This window comes from Ochotona curzoniae, unplaced genomic scaffold (assembly GCF_017591425.1).
Source record: "Ochotona curzoniae isolate NIBS_2020 unplaced genomic scaffold, NIBS_Ocur_1.0 contig_908, whole genome shotgun sequence".
Taxonomy (NCBI): Eukaryota; Metazoa; Chordata; class Mammalia; order Lagomorpha; family Ochotonidae; genus Ochotona; species Ochotona curzoniae.
Genome location: NW_024466607.1, coordinates 18,993,198 through 19,005,742, shown reverse-complemented (window position 1 = coordinate 19,005,742; position 12,545 = coordinate 18,993,198). Strand labels below are relative to the sequence as shown.

The window sequence follows — 12,545 nt, the reverse complement described above, 5'->3', positions numbered from 1 at the left end:
AGAGCACACTTCGGGTATGTATGTAGCTGATGGCTCCCTCCCCTGTTCAGAAGCTTCCCACCATGCGTGGGTCACAGCTTCAGAGCCTCACTATGCTCATGGAAGCTCTGCCCAAATCATGGTCCCCGAACCCACCTGGCCGTAGTCCTTAGCTCTTCCTCCTGCTCCTCCTCACCCCTACCTTGCCATTCCAAACTTTTCTCAGAGGGTCTTCCCTTGGCTAGCTCATGCACGAGGGTGGCCCCCACCCCAAGCAACTCAAGGCCTGCGTCTCTTTTACTCCTTTTTATCTGGTATTAGCACTGCCCTGTCCTGTGGCCTGTTACTGTTCTCTTCAGTTTCTCTGGCGGCATCTTACTGGCCACTCAGTCCAGAGCTCTGGAATCATAACTTGGGCCAGAGAGGACCCTCCAGCCTCGATGTTAACCCAGTCCTTTGCAAAGAATGGGCGGAGCCAGAGAGAGGGGAAGTGGTGAAGATGAACCAACAACACTCAATGAGCCATCCCATCCCCACAGTCGGACCTCAATGCCTTTCCAAAGGGAGGAAATCACTTTTCTCAGCTGCTTCAAAGGTAGGCAGGGAAGTGCTATGCAGAGTTACTTGAAAGTCAACGGAACAGAACAATCTCATTGGAGGAGGAGTGGGGGGAAGAATACAAAATTCTTTCTACATGGCTGAAGATCACTGAAGCAATGAGGTTCCAGGTGGATATGTCTTGACCCAGTCCACAACTTCCCCTTCTTAGAACGGCGCACACCACACAGGAAGGTGAGCAGGAAGGTGAGTTTTAGACTTTATAACCACACAGAGGTACAGCAGCAGAGCCAAGCCTTTTAAGGCTTCATCTACCAAATTCTACCAAGGAACAAGACCTACTTGGGGCGACACCCCTAGACAGCCCCTCCTGGGGATGATGTGATACCAGATCAAATCAAAGGGACTTTCTCTTTTTCAGATTCAGTTATTTCTTTGAAAAGCAGAATTATAGCAAGATAGGGAGAAATATAGAGAGCTCTTCCATCTACTGCTTCACTCCCCAAACAGTGGTGGCAACAGCAGGGCTGAAGAAGGCCGGAGCCTGGAGCTTCTTCTGGATCTCTGTAAGGGTGCAGGAATTCTAGTATGTGGGCCATCTTCTGCTGCTTTCTGTGGCCATAAGCAGGCAGTTCAATCATAATGAGAGCTGCAGGACAGGAAATGATGACCACATGGGATGCCAGTGTCCTAGGCAGCAGCTTAACTTACCATGTTGCAATGCTACCCGGAAATCACAGTGACTTCTAGCAGTTTACAGAAAAGCTTCAAGGCCTCAAACCATTATGTGATCAAGGGCTCCCCTCTTTCCAAGCCCAGAGTTCCTTTTGCTCCTTTTTTAAAACTCCTCGCCTGGCTGCCAAGGGCTCTCCCAGGACCTGAGCCCTGATGTGCGACCCATGGGCCCCCAAGTTACCCTCTTGTCTCTGTTCTTGAGACTGATGGTCATGAAGCACACAGCACACAAAAGGGAAGCCCCCTCTGCCATCGCAGGAGAATGATTCAGCGACATCTACACACAGTCCCAGCCTGAGACTGTGCAACTGGCTCTCCCAGGCTCTCTGCCCAAGACCACCAAAGCCCTGACACTGTACACAGCACCGTCCCGCACTAAGGGACACAGTTGCCAAAGAGATGGACTGACTGTCCTGGTTGCCAATTTGCAGAACAGACAGCTCTTCCCCAGTCCACCTGTCTTCTGTTACTTTGTTTCACCCCTAAGATGTCTCATTCTAGTTACAGAGAAGGGTTAGCCCTGGACTGCTGGTGCCATATCCATAAAGTCCCAAATCTCACTTGAGCTCCTGGAACTTGAACAGGGATGGTAACAGTGCTCTGCTTAATTCTTACGTAGTTTGAGAATTAAACACAATTAGAGAAGCACCCGACCCTTAGCAACCTCTGAGAGCTAGCGATCACTAGTTCTGCTGTAGAAATAGACCGAGGCTGACTCAGGGGAGTGAGAGAAGACCCGCAGAGCATCACTGCTTTGCTTCTGTCACTCCTCCCAGAGCTCAGGCAGGGCAAGCCACGGACAGGTGCCTAGGGTCACCTTTCCCACTGCACATGCAGGCCATGGGAGTATCCCTTCAGACCTACAGTTAAAGCGAAGTTACCTTGAGGTCTTTCATTTGCCAAGAGCAACACAAATCAGATGTACTAAGCTGGGGGTAGATTGACTCCATCCCCTACAGTAACAGGGATTATAGAGAATCAATCGCTTTGCTGGGATTTGAGGAGTATTAAGACAGCTGTTAGAAACCTTCTAAAATTCACATGCCGAACCTCCGCTGGACATGTGAGAGTGTTAACGGTCAGGGACTTGGGGTGCGACAAGGATCAGATGAGGTCACTGTGGGAATGTGTTCAGGAGTCACAGAAGGGCTTGCCTTCCCATTCTGCTCTCTACCAAATGAAGATACAATGACAAGTTGATAACGTGCATATTGGAAAAAGGTCCTCCCCCAAAACTGACCATATTGGCATCCTGATAAGAAAAGTAAATTTCTTCTGTCAATAGTTCACCTGGCTGACTGTGTTTTGTTATAACAGCCTCTGTTAAAACAGAGTATCCCTGCTTTCCTGGGCTTTTGAAAAGTGGGTGTTCCCTTTGCTACCCCAGCGAGCAGAAAGCTGTGACGGTCACCTGTGTCTCCACACCTCCTCTCTCAGAACCAGACTCCAGCGAACAGTCAGCCTGCCATTGTCACTTAGCCCCTCCCTGGTTTCCAGACCAAGACTGGGGAACCTACAGCTACCACTCATCATTGTGTACAGGCTGAAGAGGAGGCAAGCTGGCGGAGGAGAAGGAAGAGCACAGAGGGTCATTAACCATCCTGGGAAGAGCCATAGCAGCACAAGGACAAGGCTCCGCCATGCAGCCTCCCAGCCCCTCCACTTCCTGCTGTGTGGTTGGTGGTGTTTACTCTAGTGGAACACACCATCTTCTCTTACGTGCAGCCAAACAATAAATGCTGATGATATCTCAACGGATTTGCCAACACACACACAGGGAGTCTAAATTTCCTCAAAATCCTTCTAGATCACAGTTGGCAAACGTTCTTCTAAGACCAAACAACAGTTATTTCGGGCACTGCAGACCAGAAAGTATCAGTCACAGCCACTCACCTCTGCCAGCCGCCCAAGACAACATATGAACAAACGGATGTGGCTGCATCACAGTAACAGCTGACCTGTGGACACTGAAACTTAAATTTCATGTAGAAATCCTGTGTCATGAAATATTCTTCATTGAAAAAAAAATGTGAGTCTTTGTCCATTTAGGAACGTACAATTCACAAATCATCATGGACAATGATGCACGGGCTGCAAGAGCTAGCAATGGACAGGCCAGGTTTGGCTCAGCGAACATCACTTTCATCTCTTTTAACCACTTAACTAACCATTTTCTTAACTATCTAGGTATTTCTTCTCTGCCTTGAACATAACCGGGGACCTTTGAAAAATAATCCCATAGCTTTTTTTTTTAACGTTATAACAGCAATACACAGATGAACAGGCAAGGCCTTTTTCTTCTTTTTTTTTTCTGATTTAAATGAATGCATCTTTATTTCTTGAGCAGATTCTGGAAGGAGTCCCTTTATAGTGAAAGGTTCTTATTTTATCCCCAATGTGTAACAGCAGCTGTGAAGCCACTAACCAATAGATATTAAGCAAAAGCAAATGGCATCCAATAAGTGCATAAATAGCTCCTCATTTCTGCTCTCAGAAACAAAGTGCTGGCAAGGGACGTATTGCACAGGCCCTCCTGGTGCTGCCTGTAGAGCGACTGAATCACCAGTAATGTTCTTCCAACTTGCTCTCCACTGGCTCCTGTGCAGTAACCTGCAGCAAGGCCCTGGTCAGGCAGCAGGTAATTTTTTGTTTGTTTTTGTTTTAAAAATTTATTTATTTGTATTGAAAAGGCAGATACACAGAGAAGAGACAGAGTATAGACAGCAGATCTCCCATCTGCTGATTCACTCTCCCAGCAGCCACAATGGCCAGAGATGAGCCAGGAGCCTGGAGCATCCACCGGGTCTCACACGCAGGTGCAGGGTCCCAAGATTCTGGGCTAATCTTGGCTGCTTTTCCAGGCCACAGCAGGGAGCTAGATGGGAAGTGGGGCTGCCGAAATTAGAACCAGTGCCCATGTGGGATCCTGGCGCATGCAAGGTGAGGATTTTAACCACTGGGCTACTGCACCGGGCCCTGTTTGTTTTTAAGATGCCCACAAATACTTCCATTGCCTCTTCTCGCTTCCTTCTGTGTTCCCAGTCAGGAAGCCTAGGGTACTGCCCTCTGGGGAGTGGGCACACAGATTTTCCTAAAGGGTTAGACACTGCACTCAGAAAGCCTGCAACAAGTAGATGTTAAGCGCCACAGCCACACTCACAGCCAAATGCGGTTTCATCAGGGACTCTGTCCGACAGCCAATGCAGAGCAGAAGGGAGGGTCACCAGCTTAACCCCCACACAGGAAAGTGATGTTACTTTAGGTTCCAGTAGAGCAGGGATATTTTATGGACAGGCAGAAAGTGACAGAGTGATCTCCACATTCTGCTTCACTCCCCCAAGGACTGCAAGTAGCCAGGGCTTCGCCAGGCTGAGGCCAGGAGCCAGATACCCCCACTGCCTTCTGAGGGATGCAATAGCAGGAAGCTGGAATCAGGTCCAGAGCAAGGACTTGAACCTGGGTCCTGGGAAACGGGCTGCAGGTATCTCAAGGAGCATTCTGACCACGGCACCAAATGTCTTCCTCCAAATGAGGCTTTTAGTGCATTGCTATGCCAAATGACTTTTATCTTCCATCTTCTTACTTCCAGAATTAACTTTTTTTCTTTCATTATTGCAACATAAGCAATGACCCAAACTAATGCAATTTCAGACAATACTAGCTACCCTGCATTTCCGGTGGAATCTGTACAACGCCTAGCCAGATCCTCTGCTCTTGGTCTTATGAGGCTGTGGCAAAAGGTGTCTGGGCTGCAGTTCCACCTGCAGGCTTGGGTGTGGAAGAGCTGGCGTCTGAGCTCAGCTGGCTGGCTGCTTTCCTTGTGGCTACGAGACTGAGGGCTCTAGATGAAAGCCAGGGTTCAATCCTGGAAGTACAGTTCTTTGCCACAATGTCTTTTCTAAACAACTACTTAATTCATCCCATCAGTAAGGCAGACACTCTGGGAAATATTTTCAATTAAACTCCCTGGATGAAATCCCTTTCCATTGCTGATTGGAAACAAAATTCCTTCACCATTATCAGAGTCTACTGGTGAGAAATAAGTTACAGGTCCTGTCCACACTTCAGGATAAAGTATTCATGAAGACAGACTATAGTCTAATGAGGACTGCTGATCTGAATCTTATGAGGCTATTTCAATTTGAAACTATTATTGAAGCTGCTAAGTGGAGCTAAGACCCACCTTTTTCCAGCCAAGTTGCATATACATAACATAAACACTAGGGGGCAGAATGCAAGACGCTGTCCTAGGCTCACTGACTGCCCTTCCCTGCAGGGCCAGGATGCGATGCAAGGTTGTGGAACTTTGCAGCAGAAGTACAATACCTGTGCTCACAGATTCACTACAGAACAAAACGAAAGGCCAGGAATCAATCATTCCCCAAGACTACTCCCAGGAGTTGAGTTCACAAAGATAAGGGCACTTGGGCTGGAGGAGGACAGCTCAGGGCAAACGTAAGGGAAAGGCACAAACCCGCGGAGGCTACGGCACAGGTAATAACAAAAGCGCAGTAATGCAGAGCAGTGGTCAGGGACTCCACACCACGGAGCAGCGAAAGCAGATGAGTGGACAGAGAAGGAACAACAGGAGCAGTAAGGGTCACGGTCCACAGTTCAATGCTGGCTGCCCCAGGGTGGCCATCCTTGTTTGTCATTCACGCCATCTGGGAATGTTGGCCTCAAAGTGGCAGATATGCTCCATGGAGAGCAAACTATACCTTGAATATTTCATCTCATCTCTCCAGATCTGTAAAGGTTGGTCAGCATTTCAGTTTTTCAAGGGGTCATGGGAGGGACCAGCTGTTACGCTGTGAAGCTGGCATCCCATTGAGCAATAGTTCATGTCACAGGAGGCTCCACTTCTGATCCAATTCCCTGACTCTGCACTTAGGAAAAGCAGCAGAAGGTGGCCCAAATGCTTGGGCCTCTCCTACCCACACAGGAGACACGGTAGTAGTGTGACTCGTGGCTTCAGCCTGGGCCACCCTGGCCACTGCAGCCACCAGGAGGAGTGAGATGGCAGATGGACAGGCTTTCTTTTTGGCTCTCCCTCTCTCCTATAACTCTGCTTTTCAAATAAATAAATCTTAAAAAAAAAAAAAGAAACAGAAGGGTAGGAGCCAAGAAATATGAATCTGTGCAACAATTCCTCAGAGGGAAGAAAACAGTCCTTGTGAGAGTAAGCAGGGCAGCTGGGCGGACAACACCCACGGCAGAGCCAACCCCATTCCCTGGGCTATTTCTAGGATGGAATTTCTTAGGGCGGCCCTGCTGAATCTGAGGCAGTACAGAAGGCCCTGCAGGCCATGGGGAATCAAACACCACGGGGGGTGTGAAGGGTCTAAGAACCACCAACGGGCATGACCTGGTCCAGCTTATTGCTGACTTCTAACCATGGGCAAAGACCCACTGGCTACAGACAGAAAATCGGCCTCTGCCTGACAACAGTCACAGGTGGACAGAACGACCTTGTGTAAAGCTGACATTTCCACGACCCTTGCTCTAACAAATCCAAGAATATACTTAACCTACAGCCAAGATTGTGCACCCGGAAAGACGTGCTGAGACTTGAGGTGTGCCTGGAGATTCAGCAGCCTGCAGCCCTCACCCTACACCTATAGGTAAGGACTGTCCGTGAATGCCAAGACCCACGGGCAACAGTGCTCCATTGAGTCTCACCGCCTAGCAGAGGTTCATGCAATATACACACAATTGATAACACAACTGGTATTAAGGGGACATCATTAGAAGGTCACTTCATTTTCTTCTCTTTTTAAATGGTCCAAATACTGTACAATCATGCTGAGAGATGCCATGGCACCCGTGAATAACCTACTTGGGCTGTCAGATGTCAACATTTCCATTCCTATTTCCCAGCACGGGGGCCTTCTGCTCGACTCCCTCGGTCACTCGTGCTGGGCCATACAATGTGTCTCATCCTGCTCGCTCAATGTCGTGTGCTGCAGACATACAGCTCTGTCCTGGGTTCTCTTCCCTTTACATCACAAATGCTCATCTGGACTAACTCTGGCCGCTGCCCACCCCTGGAAGTCATCACCTGCAGGCAACTGAAATCACCTGGCTTAAGGGGAAACTCCATTTTAAGGCTTGGGTTCCTCACACCGGGCATATTGGGGCGGGTCATATACATCCCTGGTTAGCTTGGGTGTATGTGCTATCTAGGAGTCCCCAAATCTCCAACCTTTACTCCAGGCACCAGGGGCCATGGCTGTTCCCAAGGGAAGCTCCAGTGGAAGGAGCTGGGGTCTGCTGGGGGCTTGTTGTGCAAGCTGCACACAGCTTTGCACATGAGACTCATACCTGACCAAGTGACACACTCAGTAAAGACTTAGTTTTATGGGTACAGCATAAGATTTAAGTATATATATGTTTAAAAATCTCTCCAGTTAATTCATAATGGTTCACAGTTTAATAAATCTAAAAATTGAGACCATCCAAAATAGTATTAGTAATCACTGATACACTGAACACATGTGTTCATCAGATCACTGAAGCTCAATTTGAGTATCAAACCATCAGAGTTAAGGAGAGACGAGCTTTGACAAGTGTTTGAAAACAGTGTAGAAGGACAGAGGAAGAGGAAGTTTGGAGAGCCGGGTCTGGAGAGGAAGGACAGAAAGAATTCACAATGAAGATGACTGCGATGGGCCTGGTCCACAGCCTAGTGGCAAACCATCACCGTGCCTCTGCCAGGATCCCACACAGGAGCCAGTTTGTATCCCGGCTGCTCCACTTCCCATCCAGCTCCTCGCTTGCATCCTGGGAAAGCAGCAGAGGATGGGCAAAGCCTTGGGACCCTGCACTCACACAACAAGCCAGAAGCAGCTCCTGGCTTCAGATCAGCTTAGCCCCAGCCATTATGGCCACTTGGGGAATGAGCTAGTGGATGGAAGATCTTTCTCTATCTCCTTTGTGTAAATCTGCCTTTCCAATAAAAATAAATAAATCCTTTTTAAAAAAGAAGAAGATGGCTGTAATACCCAAGACCAAGACTAACTTCACAATTCGAAAGTTGTGGGGTCTACCCGCAGCTCTGGCTACAGGGAATATACAAGCAAAGAAGCATTACACAGACGGGAGGCAGCACTCTCCACGGTGACTCCTTTCAACAAACACGTCAAACATGTATTCACAGGTTTCTCTTCTCTCCACCAAAGAGATTCATTAAAAAAATAATAAGGAAAGTTACAGTCTTTCACAAAGCACCAGGCACGAGAACCCACAGGTCACTTATCCATGTGTGAGGTGTCCTGTGTGGACTCCCATGCACGCCCGTCCTCGACGGCAACCTACCTTGCGATCCGGCCAATTGTATTTTGCAAAGATGGTGTCATAGGTGTCCACCGCTCCGTCGGTAATGAGCATGATGGCCTGGCTGCAGATGCTGCCTTGTCCCGTGTGGTTGAACTGTGCAAAGAAAACAAGAGCAAATTCAAAGGCACGTTCCTCAGAGAAGTGCGTGCATGCACCTGGCAGGAGCGGAAGGCAAGAGAGCTTGGGCGGTCTCCCCAAGGAAGAGCTCATAGTGCAGAAGTGACGTGACAGGCCTTTCTGCAGAGACTGCCACAACTGCACTGCGACCTGAGCCTCAAGGGGCGCCGGGAGAAGGATTAACAAACACAGGCAAGAGGCGGGAGCCTGCATGGCGGCTCAGACACTGTTTAAGATGCCCACGATCCACATCTGAGTATCAGGCTTCAATTCTCTGCTCTGGCTCCTGGTTCCAGCCTCCCGTTAAACTGCACCCTGCATGGCAGCAGTGATGGCTAAAGTCACTGGGTCCCTGCCACCCAATCTGGGAGTGGACTGAGTTCCTGGTTCCCAGGATGGACCTCACCCATCCTGCCAGTAGCAGTGGCAGGCATCTGTGAGTGGACTCGTACAGGAGCTCTGTGTGTTTCCATCTGGCTCTCTGACAACATTTATTTAAAAGATTTATTCTATTTTTATTGGAAAGTCAGATATTCAGAGAGAAAGAGAGAGGAAGATCTTCCATCCGCTGATTCACTTCCCAAGTGGCCGCAATGGCCAGAGCTGTGCTGATCCAAAGCCAGGAGCCTAGATCTTCTTCCAGGTCTCCCATGTGGGTGCAGGGTCCCAAGGCCGTGGGCCATCCTCGACTGCTTTCCCAGGCCACAAGCAGGGAGCTGGGCCTCTGGGATTAGAACTGGTGCCTATATGGGATCCTGGAACATGCAAAGCAAAGACTTTAGCTGCTAGGCTACTGCACCAGGCCCTCTGACAACTTTCTAAAGATTATTTTACCTAAAAGTTACAATCACAAAGAGAGAAGGAGGTATTCTTAGGTAGCAAAATCCCCTTTCACTGTAACTGAGAAATGCGTTCATTTACTCTGAAAGTATTAAGGGCATGCATCATGCTTGGAATGAAAAAGACAAAAATTCCCTTTGTCTGACAGCCATGTAACCTCTCTGGGAAGACAAACACAAAGCAGTGCATTTGACAACGGTGGTGCTGGTGCTGAGGAGAAAGCACGGAAGGGGGCAGGAGATGTGGAGCGGGCAGTTTCAGAAGAAGGCGGCAGGGAAGAACTCACTGGGAAGGTGACGTTCGAATGACATCCACGGAGGTGAGCACCTCAGCCAAAGGCATTCTGGAGAAAGTAGAGTGGGAGTGTGCCTGGCCTATTCGATCTATTGCTCATGAGTTGGAGGGAGGACAGAGGCTGCTCGTGGCTTTGCTGGCTGGCCACTGGTGACGCAGGAAGCTGATAAAGCATGCACGTTGAAGCTATCACTGCTCAGCCCCTAAGCACATGGAAGTCTGATGTGGAATCTGTCGTTGCAGTAAGCTGAGAGATGATAAAACGAACTTTTTATCCCTGGACACGCCAACATACATATGGATGAAGGGCAGTGGTTCCACTGGGGAACATCGGAACAGAGAAAACCTAACTCAGCATACTAGAAAGAGCTCAAGCTACCCCAGCACCACAGAGAAGTTCCCCTTCCTCTGCGTTCATTTCTTCATTGGTACGATGTGAATAACATCCCCCCGCGGTTATTACAGCGCAGGTTGGATGCACATTAAATGTTGGGCAACATTTCGAACATACTTCAACCTTCTTATTCTCTGAGGTTGATATTAACATTATCAATGTTTTATAATTTGGGGAAACTGAGAAACAGATGAGCTCACGTTCCCAAGACCACACAGCTGCTATGTGACGTCTCACATTTGAATCCAATCTGGCCCTGGACTCTGTTCTCCATTTGAACACACTCTACAGCCCTTCACCATGGCATGGAGTTCTCAATGCTCAGCCCCTAATCACATACAAAGTGATCAAACAGAGAGTGATGCATTAAGCCTCTGTAAATGTCAAGTTTCTTCTGCTTCTCTCCTTGGGGTTCCAAGGTCACAAGGCAGTGACCAAGGCTGCACCCTGGAGAGTTGATGCTCCCTAAGTTTTATGTCCTGGGTACTTCCCTTACTGAGTTCTGGCCCTGGCAGTCATTCCTACATTGCAGCCTTGAGTTAATGAGCAGACAAGGCCCACGATGTTGTGACATCAGCAGGTAGAACCAATGGTAACCTATTGTTATCACAAGCCAAAGCTGTCCACATGTTGGCTGTTCCGTTTTTCTCAGCCTGACATCACAGCAGAAAAATCTTGACTATGAAAATAAAGGTTGTAAATAATTTTGTTGCTTACTCCAGAAACGTCCTAAAAGACCCTTTAAGTCTTCAGAAGAAAGCATCAAAGGATAATTTCGAAGATTATCTGAACCTCAAAACACATTCCTTGTAATACTGCTACTATTACAGCTGATATTTGCTGACCAACCTCAATTACAGTGCCTAGAAGTCTTACTGAAGGTTAACCAAACCCTTTCCCCATCGGAAACCCTCCTTCAACCAGAATTCAAAGTCTCAATAAACAAACAGTCTGATTTGAACCCTTCTGCACTGAGATGCTACCAGGACTATGTCGTGATTGGGCATTTTGCTCCTTGTGGCAGGTGGCCTCGTAGCCTGTTCTCACCAGTGTTTTATTCTGGAGAGGCTTCAAGGAGGCTGCCTTCAGCGGACCCTTCACACCACCCTGTGAGCCCAGCACAGGGGCAAGGAACTGGGCAACAATGACCCCTCAAGTGCTTCTGGTCCCAGAAGCCCCAGAAGGAGTGAGACTCAGGAGGTTGTCTCACTTGAAAATGTCTTGGAAACAAAAGGAAAGGAAGGGAGAAAAGGGAAGATACCTAAATAACAGACGAAGGGCAGTTGTCTGCCAGGAGCTGCTTATTCAAACACATGACTTTCCTCTCCGGAGAAGTCCCTGACAGTTTCTGCTGTAATGTGGCACCGGAGAATTTTGAAGAATGCAATTAAATTCAAACGCTTTGATGAGTAATATCTCTTCTCTTCATATTTGTCTCCAACTTTTTTTTATTGAATAGCAAGAGTGATGAAAGTATTTTCCATAATAATAACAATGACAAGGACCTGATGATGAACTACAATTAGCTCAGTGATTCATCAGTTAGCTGTGAAAATTTCAATGCATCCTGACATTTAGAGCATTTGGTTGTGATTAACAGTCTTTGAAATGTCACCGAATTTTATTTAATTGGCTAAGAAAAATTTTTAAAAGGTAATCACTGCAAAGATCATATTCATCGCCAGAAAAGATAATTGCAGCTGTCACATGACAAGGTAGTCGCTAACTGCTGCTGAGAGCTGCCTCCCTGTTCTTACAGAAGCTGTTATGAATGCAGCAGAGATCAATGGCCAGAAGAGGCTTAGAAGTTTATCTGAATGCAGCTTTAAAGTCACTTGTAACAACAACTACAAGCCTTGAAGTCACTGCAGCAAATATTCAAACTGAAACGTAGGTTGTTGTAAGACAGAATTAACTCCATTTAATGACAGTGACCTCTGGACCATTCTAAGCTCAGCCACAACCAGAGTTTCAAGCTTCTGCATTTGTTATGTTGTGGTGAGGTGGGCTGGGGTGGGGTGTGTGTGTGTGTGTGTGTGAAATAGGTTTTTATTTCATAATGCTGTGCAGAGGTGGACATAACACGCAGGAAGGGAATTATAGCACTAAAAGGTCATATTGATGAAGTGGAAAATGCATAACACTTCATTTTCATGGGAGATTAACCATCTCTGTGTTTGTTAAAGAATTTAACTATTTAAAAAGTCCAGAGGCAAAAGAAGGGATAGAAATGTTTCTCTCTGTGGGGTCCAGGCACATTCAGGAGAATACAGTGCCCACCACCAGCAATCTC

At 47.7% G+C, this 12,545-nt stretch overlaps 1 protein-coding gene across 1 annotated transcript in view; it reads right to left on the bottom strand.

Annotated features, from left to right (window-relative positions):
- Window positions 1-12,545, bottom strand: part of CACNA2D3 (calcium voltage-gated channel auxiliary subunit alpha2delta 3) — a 696,258-nt gene that overhangs the window by 309,389 nt on the left and 374,324 nt on the right. The window contains exon 11 of the mRNA XM_040994648.1: window positions 8,587-8,700. Coding sequence (XP_040850582.1) covers window positions 8,587-8,700 — 114 coding nt within the window. The remainder of the gene's footprint in view (window positions 1-8,586; window positions 8,701-12,545) is intronic.